The sequence below is a fragment of the Lampetra planeri genome, chromosome 10, assembly GCF_965212315.1.
Source record: "Lampetra planeri chromosome 10, kcLamPlan1.2.h2, whole genome shotgun sequence".
In the NCBI taxonomy this organism is placed as follows: Eukaryota; Metazoa; Chordata; class Hyperoartia; order Petromyzontiformes; family Petromyzontidae; genus Lampetra; species Lampetra planeri.
The window spans coordinates 8957246-8974854 of NC_136116.1; the positions used below are offsets into that span (position 1 = coordinate 8957246).

Sequence of the window (17609 nt, forward strand, 5' to 3'; positions counted from 1 at the left end):
CGTGTGGTTTTCTCATTGCTTGGATTGTTCAACACATAACGTGAAAACATTACACGCGTGTGTGGCAAATAAAACTAAAATATGGCACTATATATGCAGTAGACATTCCAGCATTCATCAGTCACAACAATGGCAATGGTGACAGGCAGGGGAACATTCAAAAATATAAATATATATACACTTCATACATAATTTCACATTGTTTCACTTACAGCACGTGCACTCTTGCTTGTAATAATTTCTCAAGCAACGAAGGCTCCAAAAATCACCCGCATCGTGTCATGTTTCGATTCATCGATCCACCAAATAAAATGTATTCTGACGTGCATGATACCTGCATCCCCACTCTGTGAACATTTAACAATTAAATCCCCTTCAACGATTGTATGGCAATTCGCAAATCGTATTCCTTCTTGCTGATCGTGGTGCTTGGGTAAATCTACGTCGCTGTGAAGGGACATCAGCATCAGTTGTGTCTGTAAATTTACGTGCATCATACGGAACTCATTCTCACACACCTGATCTGATGCGTGTGTCCTGTGCGTACGTCAATTTCAATCAATTTCAATCGTGTTACTGTTGCGCATCTACCCGGGACATGACGCACACGTGTCATTCACACGGCCTGTTCCCACGCATCTTCTCTGTCGGGCACAAACAACGGGATTGCGTGACATTTTAAGGTCTGCGATCATCACACAAAAAGTGCTCGCCACAAATGAACCACGATACCTTGCTGATCTCGTCAAGGAGCATTACCCATCACGCAAACTCCGTAGGCTTTTGGCTAACCTTTGAACAAAGATGGTCACTACATCGCGTGCTTTCAGATGCCCTTCTGTGGCCGTCTGGAACGCTCTTCCCTTCCGATATTAGGAAGCCACTGGAGCTAAACACTTTTACATCTATATTGAAACTCATTTCTTTCCAACTCCGATTAGCACGGTTGGCTATGTACAGTGCGAAAGAAGTTCAACTTACATACGAACATCACCAGGCTAACGCAAAGGCTATCACAAAGGCCCTATGCTAACTCATACCTTGTAAGCCTTACAGAACATTTCCAACTTGAGTTTCTACTCCACAGGGAGCATTTCCTTCGAGCCAACGGAGTTGGGAGCTGCTATAAATAATTGTGTTAATTTACAACCTATTACCAAGACGCTGATGGATGAAGGCCTCCCTGTGCTGTGTCAGACATGGCAGTTGCCTGACCGCACTTCACCACGCTGGTCAGTACGTGTCGGTGAAAGGTGCGAGGAGGACGTGGACCGAACTCGGGCAACTGGGGTTATTAGCAAAGTGCACTAACATCGGTTCCAGAGCTCCTCCAGAGCACCTGTAGCTCAAACCAAAATAGAAAATGTCATAATGGCCTTTATTTACCCAGGAAAGCCTCGCCGAGTCTGATATTTTTTCGGAGGGTTCTGCATTGGCATATTTGCCTAATTTCATGAATCAGTGTTTGATACATCAGAGAAAACTGGAGTACCAGGTGAAAACCCATGCCTATAAGGAGGTAATATTCAGAACTTTGCAAATATTGATTAAAACACGTACTGCTGCACTGCCCCCTCCCAAGCCGTCACGTCACAGCTGCGATGGGCGGCAACACGAACACTAACCGCAGAAGCCAGAGTCAACACAGGTTGTCTTTGTATAAAGTGTTGATATTGCAGATGCATGAAGGTTAGTGACCTCCTATTCATGCCGCAATCTCGGTCGTCATCATCATCATGAGCCATGGACGATCCTCTACTGAATGGACGCCTGCCCAGGCCGTCGCCATCTCTCATGGTCCTGCGATGTAACAAATCAACTAGCACAGGGGTCGGAAACCAAAATAAACAGAGCCAATTTTTGTTTGAATTGGTAAAAAAAAAAAAACTCAATATTTCAAGAGCCGCAATGCACTGTTGTGAATACGTGACCTCGGTGGGTCTTTAATAAATAACGAGTCACGAAGCAGTTCTTACAGAGCGGCATGCGGCTCTGCAGCCGCAGGTTGCCGATCCCTGATCCAGCACCTGCACACGAACTGATGTCATCGCTCCATCTTCCCAGTGGACGTCCTTAGAGAAGTGCTCCGTCGCTTGACTGTCACCGTCATTATGCTTGACAGTCGGCCACCATCTTTTCCAGTGACGCGTCTTGCGCAAGCACAGTTATCTATTTTTTAAAGTAAGAATTATGTCCTGTGTCTGTTCTCGTTAGAGTATTGTGTAAAAATAATCACTCAAGAAAATACACGAACAAAAAGCAAATAAAAGTAAAACCGAAGATGAAAATGAAGTATCGACAATTAAATCAGGCCTTAATACAAAATAAATATAAAATATACTGCAATGATGTGATTATAGGAAAGCTAGAAGTGAAAACCTGGGATTACTCTTTCCAATTTGGAATTCATCTTCGCTTAAAACCCCATCGAGTAAAAAAAAGCAATTGGCTTATCGCCTCCAGTGCGAGATTTCAAGGGATTGTGCGCACGCGACATTGTGCCGCACGCTCCCGTGACGATCCTGTCTCGTTGGGGAGGGGGCATCAACAGTGAAAGGGGGGGGGGGGGGGGCCGTGAACTGCCCCCCCCCCAAAAAAAACCACTTGGGATCTGGATTCCCCATCAACTGAGCGAGCTCTCACGTGGGCCTACGATCTTGCCCGAACTGGAGCCTCGCAACTCGCGGCACTAGAATCCTGTGGCGAGGATTAACAGCTTCCAACAGCTGTGACATCTGTCATCTTTAAACACAGAGCCCGCTCAGAATCGCGTTGCCTGTTCCGCCGGATTACGCCCAACAGGCCAGACGGGGCGATGCCCCTTCGCACGTACTGACGGCGACTCGCCTCGCTCGGTCAGCGGCCTCTCCCTTCGGAGCAGAGGGGTCTCTCCGCCGTGATTGGAAGGCCACCGCCCGTAACGTCGCCCAGTCGCCGTATACCCCAGATTGGTAAGACGCTCCCCCAAAAATGGATAGATGTGCCCCAAACTTGTGCCTCTGCGTGAATGAAGTTGAATGAATGTCAACAACAACCGTGACGTCACCACAGCGTTTGTGCCAGGCCAGGTGCACCTACAAGACAAAGATCCCCCGTATAGCCTTAACATACTGTTGGGGCAAGTTCTGTTTGCGAGCACCTATGAAGGCCGGCACGGCACACGAAGGGGTCGTGGCCAGCACCACGCATGACCGCCTTTGTCTCCACAGTTGCGAGGTTTACACACCACGTAACCATTTGAGGCTGAGTCGATCTAGGGGAGGCCCAGGACCGGTTCAAATAATCGTCACTGGTATTGGCCGTGAGCGGGAATCAAACTCGGGTGGCCAGGTTCATAGTGCAGCGCGCTAACCGCGATACTACCGCTCCCCATCTACACATATATGGTCACACACATATGTAACGGATTATAAGATACGTTCCCCAACTTTTGCTTTAAGTCTCATCGTTAGAATACAGTATGTCATAATCGCTCGTTGGGGCAGTGATATTGACGAACGTGCCGAGTTCGAGTTATCTCTGCAGTGTACCACTGCAAACGCAGCATCACATTTTCATTTGCCTCCTACCAGATCGATAATGATTAACTCAAGTGCTGCACCAATAACCCTTCTGCACCAATATTTGTCATTGCATCTCTGTAAATATGAAGCTGGCAATTATGACGTCGTTGTTCGGTTACAGACATCCCAGATATCTCAGACACGGGGGCTGGAGTGGTGCTGCAGTGGTGAGCGCATTACGCTATGAACCCAGAGAATTGAATTTGATTTCAAACCACAACTGACATCAGTAACCTGCGATATCTGAACCAGTCCTGGGTCCCCCTTTCAACAATCTTCAATGACCACGATGGTGAAGTATGGTCAAACACTCCCCCATGAGTGACATGGTGTGGTCAAAGGGCTGTAAAGAATACATTTATCTAGCTGCAGCATGTCCAACAAAAACATGATTTGATATCTATAATTGGTCAAATCCAGCCCGCTTAAAAGGCATCCTTGCATGCTGAAGAGGAGCCCAATGTCAAAATTACAACTCTTATACACACTCACCCATGCTCTCCGACACTCACAAAGTAAATAACCACTTTACATCACAAAGCTGTCATCCCGTTTCAACAGCAGCTGTCCAGAGTACAAGCGTTGCAGGTCAAGCCCCCTTCACTCCCACACAGTGGTTGAGGCCTGTTTAGTTTCCTAAACCTCACGGGGGTGCAGATCTTGGGTCACGGGGGACGTCTGCAGTGCCAGGCAGCCACGGGAGCGAAGTCTGTCTCGCGTGTCGACGTGTGTGCGTGTGCAGTGCTAATAACACGACCTCTCTGTGCGCTGGGCAGGCCCTCGTATTTTCTCCCTAACACTACACTTGCCCGCAACAATATGTTAAGGCTGTACAGGGGATTTTTGCCTTTGTGCATTTGCTCAATGGGGTACTGTGGCGCAGTGGTTAGCGCACTGCGCAATGCACCAGGCGACCTGAGTTCGATTACCGGCCTTCCCCCGCACCTCCAATTGCCATGGCTGGCTACGTACGGTGCGAAAGAAGTTCAACATACATACAGCATCAGTGGCAAGTGATGTCCGAACCGGTGCTGAATAATCCCTTCACCAACGCGTCCTGATTGGCGTGGCGAAGTGTTGTCGAGCAACTCTCGCGACAGTCGTTGCGTGGGGAGGCTTTGATCCGCAAGCTAATTGAAGGACTGAACTTAATATAATTACACCTGTGTTGTTATTCATTTAGGGAGGAGCTGTGGTGGTGCAGTGCTGAGCAAATTGTGCTACGAACCCGGTGACCTGACTTTTGATGTCTGTGGCTAACACCAGTGGGGGTGAGTGACATCTGAGCGTGGCACTCGTTGAGCCGAGAATGTAATAAAGGTATCTTCGCATGGCATAAAAACCTCGGATTAAGTTTTAGGGAAAGATATTCAGTAAAATATATATTTATTCAAATATCAACACTGTAGAGCATTTAAAACAAATCTTCCACTGCGTTGTAAATGGTACATTGGGATTCGTTCTATCAAGGTCAGAGTGCGCATTTCACAACCTAAAGGCTGGAAGTTACAAATTCCAGTAGCGGGTGAACTCGGGCATGAATCTATCGCATGAATGCATCACGTTTCGTGGGAAGTCAACAGCAATTGTTTTATCAACAGACTTGTACCCGCCATGCAACTGGGGAACTTCCAGTAGACCATGAACAAGAGTGCCACCACTTCAGACTCATTTCATGTGAAAACAAATTTGAGGCGTATTATCATACAAAAAAAAAATGTATTATCAAGTGATTACTCTGTCATGTAACACTGTATTTGCCTCAGTGATTTTCAGTGAATTCACTTCATGCAACTGACAGCACAGTGGGGGGGGGGGGGGGCTGCAAGCTGTGGCTCTTCAGCTGAAGATGAGAGTCGCTCACCAAGCCATTGCTGGGAATCTCTCTGACTCAGCAATGCTCTTTCCCTGTTAAATGGCAACACCTTAACCGGTAGAGCCATTAAAAAAAAAAACCCACGAATGAACCTGCTCCTTGCTGTTCCACTACTTGGCACCTTGCTGACCGATACGTCCGGAATATTCCGTGCACGAAGGACCAACTTGAAAACGCGCCCTGCATTTAAATGCAAATACAACAAAAACAGAGCAGTCTGGATCAATGCGATCCAGGGTCAACAAGAGAGACCCCCAAAGAAACGTTTTAGTCTTTTTGTTGTGGTTTTAATACCAACCAGCGAGCACTCCCCAGGTTGACCGGCGTCGCAGCCGCGGGGCGGATGAGGCGGCTCTAGAGTGCAGGCCAAGGTCGCGCGTAATCAAACGCCGGCGAGCGGAGGGGAGCCGCTCCGTTTGAAATGCGGATGGTGACACTTTCATCAGCGCAGCTGCCATGGGAACCGCCCCGCCAGCGTCATATCGACGATGAATGTCGCACATCTCGTCCCAATATCTGTGCACCGCTCCCTGGGCTGGGTGTAGCGGAGGCAGTGGTTAGCGCACCGCTCCCTGGGCTGGGTGTAGCGGGGGCAGTGGTTAGCGCACCGCTCCCTGGGCTGGGTGTAGCGGGGGCAGTGGTGAGCGCACCGCTCCCTGGGCTGGGTGTAGCGGGGGCAGTGGTGAGCGCACCGCTCCCTGGGCTGGGTGTAGCGGGGGCAGTGGTTAGCGCACCGCTCCCTGGGCTGGGTGTAGCGGCGACAGTGGTGAGCGCACCGCTCCCTGGGCTGGGTGTAGCGGCGGCAGTGGGTTTGTTCGCCGTTTATCCGTCGTGGCTAACATTGCTGTTTAGCGATATCAGAACTAGTTCTGGGTATGCCAGCCTTCAGCAATCGACACTGACCAGCGTTACGAAGTATGGCCAACCAACCCCAATAACGTGCATGGCGTGAGGAGGTCGTCATCCAACAGTGGATTGACAAAATGCTGCAAGTTACGTATCACACTATTACATTACTTCCTCGGAACGTACGGACTCACTGCCCACCCTCCTACCCCACACCCCGTCCCGTCGATGAATCGTAGCGATTTCATTCGCAGACATCTCATCCGCAGTCTTATTTCTGTTATTGATTGTTTGCTTTGTCTCGCGTGTACAGTTTGATTCACTCCTTCAGCCCAAATGTAACAGGAGCGGAGGGTTTGCGCTAAACGTGTGTAAACGATTCTCAAACAGATGGTTCAATGCGCGTCTTCGTGAGCGCAATAATCCCATTTGTAAATCTACGATGCACCACTTCTTGCCTATGACTTCTGTGAAATAAATGAGCCAGAAAGAAGTAGTTCACAATGATTATATGAAGGTGAAAGTAAAATTGTGCCCCGCTATTAGTGTCCATCACATTGCATCTTTATGCTTCCACGTCTCTCGTAAGTAAATACGATCCGGTCTCGTTTCACAATATCACTCGCCACCCACTCATTACAGTGACTCTTTCAGCAACGATATCTGCTTTTATAACTTTGGAGTGCGACGTGTTTCGAATTTAAAGTTGCAACCTTTGATTTTCTATGTAAAATTGAAAAAGCAAGCAGGTGGAAGTAGTAATCGCATTTCGTGTGGAAGCCAAACTAGGCACGACACACACACACACACGTGTGTTGCTGATGCGCCTGTCGAAAGGCATCAGCCCTTTAACAAATCTCACCCTGCCGCCACCCACACAGTGATTGTATATTCGATGAATTTGCGGTTGCCATTACATTCAAGAAGCTAAAGAGTTTCGTCCAACCCATTAAATAGCCATGTGATAACCTAAATATACGTATAATGTTAATCAAACGTAGAATTGTTGTTTTGACACGCACTATTCTATGCATGTGTCGTGAGCATGAGAATCCATTTTAATCCACACTGATCAGCCCGTCGTTACATGCGTAGCCAGTGTAGAGAGCGCTGGGCTGGAATAAAGATTGGGATGTAAAGCATCTGGGGATGGATGCAGTTGCACTTAGGGCTCCGTAAAAATTCGAACTGTGTTTTAAGTAGCGGCGTAGTGCGGCTGGCATGGACCCTGGAATGAAAAGGGGGCCCCCACTATTCAACTCTCCACCCCCTTCACATCCCGGGGCCAGGACCCCCTCCCCAACCCAGGGGGGGCCCTGGTGCAGTTTCACCGCCTGCACACTAAAACCACGGAACCGCCCACCTCGTAGCCACGGACTGAAAGCGATGAAGGGGAATCTTAAAAGGCTCCGTGTAAAAAAAAATAATATGGTGTGGGAGTTACCCTCAGAGGTGGTGCTGACGTCACCCGTGCCATCGACGCTCGCACCCCCCAGAGACTCCGCGTGCCGAGGAGCGGCGTGGACGCGGTCGTCCGGATCCGCGTTCGGTTTTTCCGGAACCCTCTCGGCGTCGCCATCCGCACCTCCGGCGCCTGCGAACCAGAGGTGCGATCCCGAGTCTCTGAGGCCCAGGATGCCACTGAAGAACCTTCGGAATTTGTGCTGGTCCTCGGAAACGCCCGCGGAAGAGGCGCTCGTGTTGCGCCTGCCCGCGAAATCCTTCCCGTCTAAGTCGGCGGAGGCAGATTTTGGCGTCGCTCTCACTTTGGCGGAGTGGCCGCGGTGGTGCTGGTTGTGGTGCAGCAGGAGCAGCAGCAGCCCGTCCGCCTTGCTCATCACCTCGCCGACGTCGACGGTTTTTCTCTTGTCCCGCAAACGCTCGGAACTCAGGCCCGTTCGCTCACAACGCTTGTCACCGCCCTCGGCGGTTTTCTCCGCCGAGCTCGATTCCCCGTCAGCTTTACTCAGAATGTCTGCGTGCAGCCGATTTTTGGCCTCCCTGCTGCCCAGCAGCCGAAAGCTAAAACTTTTCCGCGGCTTGTTCACGCACGGCTTTGAGGTGGCGGCGAGGAATTTGATTCTGCCGTTTTCGTGCTCGCTGGTGACGCAAGCGTGGCACTTGCCACACGCCTCCCTGTCCGGGCCCCCGGGAGACGACCGCTCGCCTATCACCTGCCTCGACCCCCGACCAAAGGGACTGAAAAACACCAGGCTCGCCGGCCTCCGTTGCCTTCCTGGCAAAGTGCTCCTCGCAGGCAGATCCCTCGCGCATTTCACAGAAACGTCGTCGTCTGGTGAATTCCGAGGCGCGAAGGCGGAGCGAGTCCTGCGCTTCACGTGTGCGTGTTTGTCTTCCGTGATTGCGGCGTGCGGGGAATCGAACAGAGACTTGGAGAGCTCGCCGTCGAACTGTGTCTTTGGCCGCAGAGGTATAAAACCGTCCAATGTTTCCAAAACGCAATCGCAATGGGTGGGGGGTATGCGGTTCGTTTTTGGGTCAATAAGGAGTCGAGAGTGGTTCACGGCCGCGTGATCAATGCCGTGGCCGTTGAGCTCCAAGAGCGACTCACTGTCTCTCGCGCACGGTAAGCACACCTCATCTGTACGTGGACAAGGTGGCTGAGACTGCGAATTAAACACATCGCCTCGATCCAGTGCCTCCACCTTCTCACCATTCAAGAATAACACGGGGGCCCATGTATCAACAATTAGATTGCTCATCTCAACGTCTCGCTTGATAATATTCGTGACCCCAACTTCACATTCTCGTCCCTCCCCTTTGCTGCGCGCAAATGCAGACGGCATCTCACGATCCGCAGGATCAGCCCCGTTGGACTTGGCCGAGTGGCGCAACAGAGGCTGCTCCGATCCGTTCACCACCCTCGAGCAAACTTCCGCTTGCGCGCCCGTCTCACGTCCAGTGCGATGGAGGACGGCGCGCACGCCATCGGCGGTGACATCGTCGCCGTTGTTATCGCGTCCCGGCCGAGGCGTTTGCGGCAGCGTGCCCGCATTGCCTTCTGGGAGCGCGTCCGAGCTCTCGTCTGGCTCGCTGGCGCTGTCCGCTGCTGCGCTGCCGCTCTCCAAACCGGCGTCGTCGGCACACCGCCCGTCGCCGGCCACGCGGGGCGAACGATCGGACGTGGAGTTTGCAAGGACGCGACAAGGCCGCTCTTTTCTCAATGTCGCTTTTCCGATCTTATCGGGCCGTGGAACATGGCCTGTGTCTTTACAGATCTGAGGGATGTTCAAGACGCAGTCCCGCCCATCTACTGCTGTCCCCTTTAGGTGATTGAACGAGTGGAACCCACGGCAATTCACAATTTGATGGCGAGGTGTCGGTGCCATCGAGTCTCCGTTTGTGGTGAAGCACTCGACAGGAAAAACTCCTAAAGGTGGCACCTTCCATGCAGATGTCACTTCGTGTCCGTCGCTTTCATCCGCAGCGTGGATATTTTGCTTTGGCAATTTCCCAAGAGTTTTCGTTGATTTGTCACCACAATGTCTAAAAGTGCGAGACATCCCACATTCACCTTCTTCACCATTAGCAGTTCTACATTTACCGGCAGTGCCATTGCTATTGCTATAAACACAGACTCGTGCCACTTTATCGTCCAAATCGTTCTCCTCTGTCAACGTCCCAACGCAGACCCCGTTTGAGAGCTGTTTACATTCTCCGCCGCCCTCTGGTTTAATCGCACGCTCCGCTCTTGCTCTTTCAGCAACCGTGGCCACCGGATACCTCCCAACACCATCACACCTCTCCACCTTAGTCTCTCCAATTTCCACACCGTCCACGGCATCGGCAGCAGCAACAGCAGCTGCTCCTGCAAAAATGTCTCCCTCTCTCGTGCTCTCATGCAGGCACTCTCTCTTCACCAAGGTCAGGCGAATGCAAAAGACGGTCTTCCTCTTGTGCGACGCTGGCTGCGGTCGCAGAGCTCTGGAGCCACCGCAGTTCAGCACAGCTGCACAGTCCGGCCCTTGCACATCCATAACGTCCTTCGTCACGATCCCTGCGACGACGGTCGTCGTGGTTGTCGTGGTTGTCGTGGTTGTCGGCGCATCAGCGGACGCACACCGTTACGGCACACGCGCGACACCTGTTGTGGCTGGGATGCCAAACGCCGTCCGGCGACGCGTCTGCAGGTCCGGGCATCCTTTATTGTTTAATGACCAATTTATTGAAGCGACTTTTGATTTGTCTCAGGCAAGCGTTTTGTCTCAATGCGACGGCTAACGTAAAATTAAATAAAATTCATGACAGTGCTACCGTGTGTTTTCAAAAACACATTTAGGATTATACATTTGAACACGTAAAAACGGCTAACTCAAAACCACTGCTCCTTGTCCCGACCAACGCAGCCTGCAGCACACACCACAAACTCGGCGGCCGTCCGAGCTGAAGATGGCCCGAGCAGCGTAAAGGCAACGAAACAAACAAGTCCGCATGCCGCTTGAGTCACGTACTCCAAGAACTTTCTCTCAAGAGACATTCACCGGTAAAACGTGCTGCTCCGGCGGGCCGGTGACGAGGATACAACGACGCGGTGCGGGAGCACCGGCTGCGGCGTCTCCGACGCGAGGATTCGCGCGATCTCGCTTCGCCCCCAGCCGAGCAACGGAGCTCCCTGCCTTGCTGGGGCCGCGAGCCGACTGCATAAGGCACACCCGCTACGCGTCCCCCACCCCCTCCTACACAGCCGCACGCCACCCCCCTCTCCAGCAGCCGCGCGTTGGGGCTGTGTTGCGGTTGTGTTTTTTTTTACCTTACACACTCCGCACCCCCTCCTCCTCCTCCTCCCATGCCGCACGGTCACGGCGGCGCGAGGAAGAGGCGGCGTGACGGTCTCTGCCGGGGGTGGGGGGTGCGTGCACGGTTACGCGGCTCAGCCGTCTCGCTCTAATGGAACCAACGCGAGAGCTCTCGTCCTGGCGACGACGGCTCGTCACTCACGGCTCGTCGCTCACGGCGGCGACGGCGGTTGCTGCTGCTGCTGCAGTAGCGCCGGGGTTGCGGCGGCCCGTGGCGCCGCAAAGATCAGAGAAGCGGACAGATTCCCCTCGTCGACGGGCAATTTGCTTCGAGCGTTTTGCGAGCCCCGCGGGCGCTGCCGGCAAAATACGCGCGCGGGAGCACGAGGCGCGGCCGGCACGGAGCCTGCACGCGTTCGCCGGTGCCTCCGAGCGGGAGTCCGAGACGTCAAAAGGCATTAAAAGAAAATACTTAAAACCATTACATAGGGAGGGGAAAGGACAATATTTCAAAGAAATGTATCAATCGCTCGACTCGCAGCCGCGCAATGCAATCCCGCACCAAACCGGTGTGAAATCCCATCTCAAGGCTTGCGGATGATCGCGATTGGGATGGTGGGTGGGTATGAACCGGGATTAACCATTTGCGCTCGCATGGGAGGGATATATATTTAAAGCCAAGCGTTCAGGAGCAAAAGTGCACGTCCAAAAACACAACAACCATCACTCGTTTTCGATCGCTCGACGCGAAATGCATCGCACAGCATCGCTTCGATGGCCGCCGGCCGCCGTCTGTGACCCGACATCTGCCAAGAGGAGCGAGATCCCCAATTCACTTTCACTTGGACTCTCCCAGCTCAGTGCTTGCGTTGGACATCCCGTGGGGAGCTGGCCGGCAGTGAGCGCGCTGATAAAAGGCGACAGAAGCCCCCCCCCCTGCCCCAGCACGTGATAAATGCGCACCGCAATCTGTGTCGACAAACCTCGCTCTCACGTGCTCTGCACTGCACTGCCAAGAGGGAGGGGGGGGGCGGAAGAGGGACCCACGGTTTCCTGTATGGGCAATTGTGGGTGACCGTGTTGTTGTTTGGCGACTCGGCTCGGCTCGGACGCTGTCACAACACATGTGGGACATCTGGTAGCCCGATAAGCAAAATAGATTATGTAAAGTGTACGTGTGTGTGTGTGCGTGCGTGTGTGTACACACGAACGCTTACGCTTTGCAAATCCACAGCAAATTACACACATATAGGGACTGCATAATTTACATGCATATGTGCATAAACAGTCATGATAATCGGAATCTTCATTTAGACTGGATGAATCCGATGAGCTATTAAGCTCTTTATCACAGATGTCCGGTATTCACAGATGTTCAGTACGAGAAGAGATGATGGCCAGTGGTTAAGAATCTAGAGCTGGAGTGAGGAAACCAGCTTGTGTGCAGGCGCTGGATGGATTGTTGCATGCCTGCATGCAGCAGCGGAGAGAGCGTGGCTAATTAGGTTGGTGAATGCACAAAAGCCTCAATACCCGTTTTCTTGCATTTGGATGTTTAATTCAATTGTGCTAAAGTGGTTTGCACGATGAAGAAAGCCAGAGCACGGCCGGAAAAAACACAAACCAGATGACGGCACTGAGAGGTCCGCAAAGATTGCTTCGTGAATCCATCTGCTGGGCTGCTATCTCCTGGCCGTCCCAGAGTTCGATGGGTTTGAGATTTTCACGAATCTGCGTGAGCCACCAATGTTGTTTCCGAACTACCGGATTACATGTGTGCGCAACCACGCCCGACTACGGCATTGCTGTTATTCAACACCAGTTTATCCACGTATGAAGAAATGAATAAAGCCACACGGGGTTGTTTTCTTCCACATCGTAAGCATTATCATAACGAAGTGATACAACTCGTTTTTTTTTCTATGAGAGACATGTGAATCTAATAACAAAGATAATGCCACCCACCCCCCTCTGCCCCGCCCCCCACCACCCTCCACCCACATGTAATTAAATCACGACGAGTGACATGAAAAGGATTTAACCCTGAAGGGGGGACGATCGGAGCCATACCGGGTCGGCGCTGACCCTTGCAAATAAACGCCGACGGGAGCTCGAGCCAATGGCTTCCAGATTTTTCAGCCTCTGGCCGCCCTGTGCGAGTAGCGTACTCCATTCCCCCTCGTAGGGGGCCCACAAATTCAGCCCGAGCCTCCTCACCCTGTACCCCCCCCCTCCCGCCCGCCCCCGGCTGCTGTCATGGGAAATATTTGTGTTTGCCTTCTCTGAGCGTGGTTTTTCTGCGGAACAAACATTTCTGCTGGAGGCTCCAGTGATCCCAGCGTGGGCGCTCTCGAGAAGCCATCCCAGATGTGGCCTCCGCACCACAGAGGAGCCACCACCCCTCGCTCCCCCCCCCCGCTCCCCTCTCGATGGAGGTCCGTAGGCTCTGGGGCCGCGATTTGCTTCTTGCACGATGGAAGAAACAACAACAAAAAACCCACGGGGCAGCGGCAGAAACCCACGCTCGTTCCGGCATGTTCCTCGTGTAGGCAGCTGCGGGGGCCACATAGTCGTCAGAGGGGTCGGTGCAAGGAAATCCATTGTTGTGCTGTACTACGCTCCAACGACTATGCTCTCTCTCTTTCTCCCAGAAGCAACAATCCATTGTTGTGCTGTACTATGCCCCAACGACTATGCTCTCTCTCTTTCTCACAGAAGCAACAATCCATTGTTGTGCTGTACTACGCTCCAACGACTATGCTCTCTCTCTTTCTCCCAGAAGCAACAATCCATTGTTGTGCTGTACTACACCCCAACGACTATGCTCTCTCTCTTTCTCACAGAAGCAACAATCCATTGTTGTGCTGTACTACGCCCCAACGACTATGCTCTCTCTCTCACTCTTCTCACGGTGTTAGGCCGAGTGCTATGCCGGCGGGGACGATGCATCGATTCGTTGATTGTTACGCTCGTTTTTTAAATGCGTAGAATTGCGTGCACGAATTGACGTTTTAATGCGCATGTGGTTGATTTATGTCACCCCTGCAGCCACTGGAGGCGCTAATATTCACAGAAATGTAAAAATAAGGGATACATTCTTGGATTAGCCACCCAGAATCGTTAACGCTTAATAAAAAATCAAGAGTGGAAGAATTGTTGCACCATTATTGAGCGGTAGAATGAACGCGCTATATTAAACAATGTATTGAAATTAACAATCTATAATTTACCAACCTTTGCCTATCCACGACTCGATGAAGGTCTCCCAAGGCTATGTCGGTTGAGGAGGTTGCCGGACTATACTTCACCACACTGGTCAGCAAGGGTTGATCACAGAGTGGTGGCCGGGACTGGTGCGGACATCACTCGCCACTTCTGTTAGCCACGGCCGGGAATTAAACTCGTGTCACCGAGTTCACAGCAAATTGCTCTAACCACTGGGCAACCGTTCCCCAAGTAATGCATTTAAAAGAACACAAATTGCACTGAGAATAAAAGCGGTGTGGTATGGGAATTGGATTGGTCGTGGGAGAGCGTGAGAGAGAGAAAAAAGTTGCACTTTTGGAGGAAGCAGTCCAAGCAATAACCCAAACAACGTGTACAGCTCTGCTCTTGTTCAGCAGCGACATTCCTGACGTGTAACTCGAGCGAAGCTCCAGGGCAGCTAAGTCATGGAAGGACATCTTGAAGGTATGCGCTTGTCCAAGTGTCCCCTAACTTGGGCCAAACGATGATTTCGAAATGAAAATCGACGCCAATTTTTTTTTTCTTTTTAAATAAAGAGTCTGACATTTTTCGAAAATGACTACTACTGAATTCAGCGGAGCTGTGGTGCAGTGATTAGTGCACTGCACGAGGAATGCGGTGACCTAAGTTTGATACCCGGCCACGGCTATCATCTGTAGCGAGTGATATCTGAACCAGAGTGGTAAAGTATGGTCAAAATCTACACATGACTGGTACGGCGTGGAGAGACGTTCTCACGGCAATGTTTTAATTAAGGGCTGCATAACGTTTTTATTATTATAATTACTAAGCACTCATAACAAGAAGCACATTTGCGAATAGGCTGGGGCATTCATGCAAACCATCACTCTTGAGCCACGATGTTCCAACTGCGCGAGGACTGCAACACGGTCGTAACTTCTCAAACGCCAGTAAGAAATCTTCCCACCACCATCACCCACATCCGGTGGTTCAATGATTCGCCAAAATTTGTGGACAACATTTAATTGAAGAATTGCTTCGTTTCATTGTCCACGTTGTTGGAGATTTGTAACGTTTCTCTTTCTCATGTATTGTTTGGATGTGTGCATTCATCCCATTTGCCTCATTGTGACGTAAGGAAAGGTAAAGGAGCAGCCCTGCGATTGCTTGCTTACACTACTGCTGGCCTCCACCAGAGGGAGCTCTAGAGAGCCCCTCCACAGGGTATTTGGCCTACTCTTCCACACTGTCCAGGTATCTTGGAAGTAGTGGGAGTACCCACACTTCACCCCGCCACACGCGAGCTGCCGACCGACTGACTGTGGTCTACTCATTTACACTACTGGGAAGACAGAGGCGGGATTTAAGAAATGTGGAAATAATTGCCTCAACATGCTAATTATCAATTACCACACATAAATGCTGTATCGTGAGAAAAAGAATCGACTTTAATTGGAGGATCCATGCATGGTTACGTGCCTGGGCAGTTCAAAGACTGCAGCCAACTCTACACACCACAGCTACGCCACTGATCCAAACCATTACACTGTTCTCGAGCAATACGTCTGAAATCGTGAAAATGCCCACCTGGTAATTACGTGTATTCAACTTTTTCCGCCCCCCCCACTTCCCCGTGATCCGTGGATAAAACAAATCAGCGGAGACGCCGGTGTATGGCAGCAAGAGCAGTTTGATATGCGAATGCTGTCACGAGAGGTCACACGTTTGGCACAACGGTCTCTCCGCCGACGACGCGCGATGAATGAATGAATAATTGCGTATCCTCTTTGCAAGCGGCGCAGATGTCAAGTGGTCAGGCGGGAACTGCACTTGGACCAACGGGCCGCGCCGGGACCGGGCCGGTGATTGGAATACGCTGAGGGGGGTGTGCGGGTGGCGAAGCCGAGAGGGTTCCGGAAAAAAACCGAGCGCGGATCGCAGACGGCCGCGTCTCCTCCGCTCCTGGGCACGCAGAGTCGCTGGGGGGGGGGGGCGTCGATTGCGCGGGTGACGTCAGCACCACCTTTGAGGGTAACTCACACATCTATTTTTTTTGACAGAGCCTTTCAAGATTGCCTTTAATTGCTTTCTGTCCGTAGCTACTACGTGGGCAAATCCATGATTTTAGACGTGCTTTTCAGACACTCTAAAGATATCGCTCGGTGGCCTAGCTGAGTGTACAGGCGGTGAAACTGCACTGGGGCCCATAGGCCGGGGAGGGGTCCTGGCGCCGGGCTGTGAAGAGGGGGAAATTGAACAAGGGGCCCCATTTAATTCCTTCCACCAGGGCTCTTGCCAACCAAGCTACGCCATCGCGACAGACCCCCATTGCTCACAATCCTCTCACGCCCAGGGTGCTGGTCAGCGCGCATGCACGCACACGCAGAGATTACCGCATGCCAGCTAACATGTGCTCACTGCTCAAAGGCTTCCTTTCATCTGGACATGTCCAAAGTCAGTGACCGGGGCAAATATTTCCGTACGTGGCACACCATACCCAGTGCATGCCTCTCGCTTGACGCTGCGGGGCTACTTGTCACGTTCCTACAACTCCAGTCCACCGGCGACCCCGGACAACATTCCCCGGCGAGAAACTAAGAGACCTGCCTCAACGGGAAGGAGGTGAGGATGGCAGAGTTGTCAAAAGAGCAGAACGGGAACAGAGGGGGGTGGGTGGCGCGGTGGCGAAGGGCGCGGGGTGCAGGGGACCTGGCAGCGCCGCTCCTGATGAGCGTCCGCCAGAGCGCGACAACACGGAGACGCGGTCTCGGGTCGTTCTGCGCCTTCACGACGGCGCGTTTTCGCTTCCGAACAGGGACGCGATTGTGCGAGTGGCCCTCGCGGTGGCGGGGGGAGGGTGGCGTGGGCCGTGCAGCGAGCGCAGCAGGCGACCCGATTAAAGCGCCAGTCTCGGCCGGGGTAGGTGGTTGGGTGGGGGCTGAGACGAGGTGCTTTGCGAATGCGAGAGAAGAGCTCCGGCGAGTTTATCCCCCGCCCCCCCCCCCGCTGCAATTATTCATCTCTCTTTAAAGCATTTGCAGGTCGCGCTTTAAAGTTTTAGCGTGTACACCCGGGGGAATATAAACAGACGAGAGATGCCGTCGTGCAAATTTAATGGCGGTGCTCTCCGTGTGACGTAAGCGGAGAGCACACGCTCGGGAGAGCCTCAATGTCTGGATGGGGAAGGTCGCGACCCTAATGAGGTAAAATACTAAGTGTGGGGAAACTCGGAAAGTAAAGCTCTTGACGTTCAATTTCGATTTTAAAGCTTTCGTGACTGCAGGGATTCATCTTCTTGGTTATTTCGGTAAAGTCACATAGAAGGGAAGTAATAAAATAATAAAAATAAAGCAAAACATA

At 51.9% G+C, this 17609-nt stretch overlaps 1 protein-coding gene across 2 annotated transcripts in view; it reads right to left on the reverse strand.

Moving 5' to 3' along the window:
• The window catches only part of LOC144720974 (arf-GAP with GTPase, ANK repeat and PH domain-containing protein 1-like), a 111538-nt gene that overhangs the window by 63770 nt on the left and 30159 nt on the right, over positions 1-17609 (reverse strand). The window contains exon 1 of one of the 2 annotated variants that reach the window (XM_078598200.1): positions 7730-10931. The exons of the other annotated variant lie outside the window; for it this stretch is intronic. Within the exon in view, the coding sequence (XP_078454326.1) occupies positions 7730-10283 (2554 nt within the window). The 5' untranslated portion in view covers positions 10284-10931. Of the gene's footprint in view, positions 1-7729; positions 10932-17609 lie in introns of those variants that run through there. 2 annotated transcript variants of the gene reach the window in all.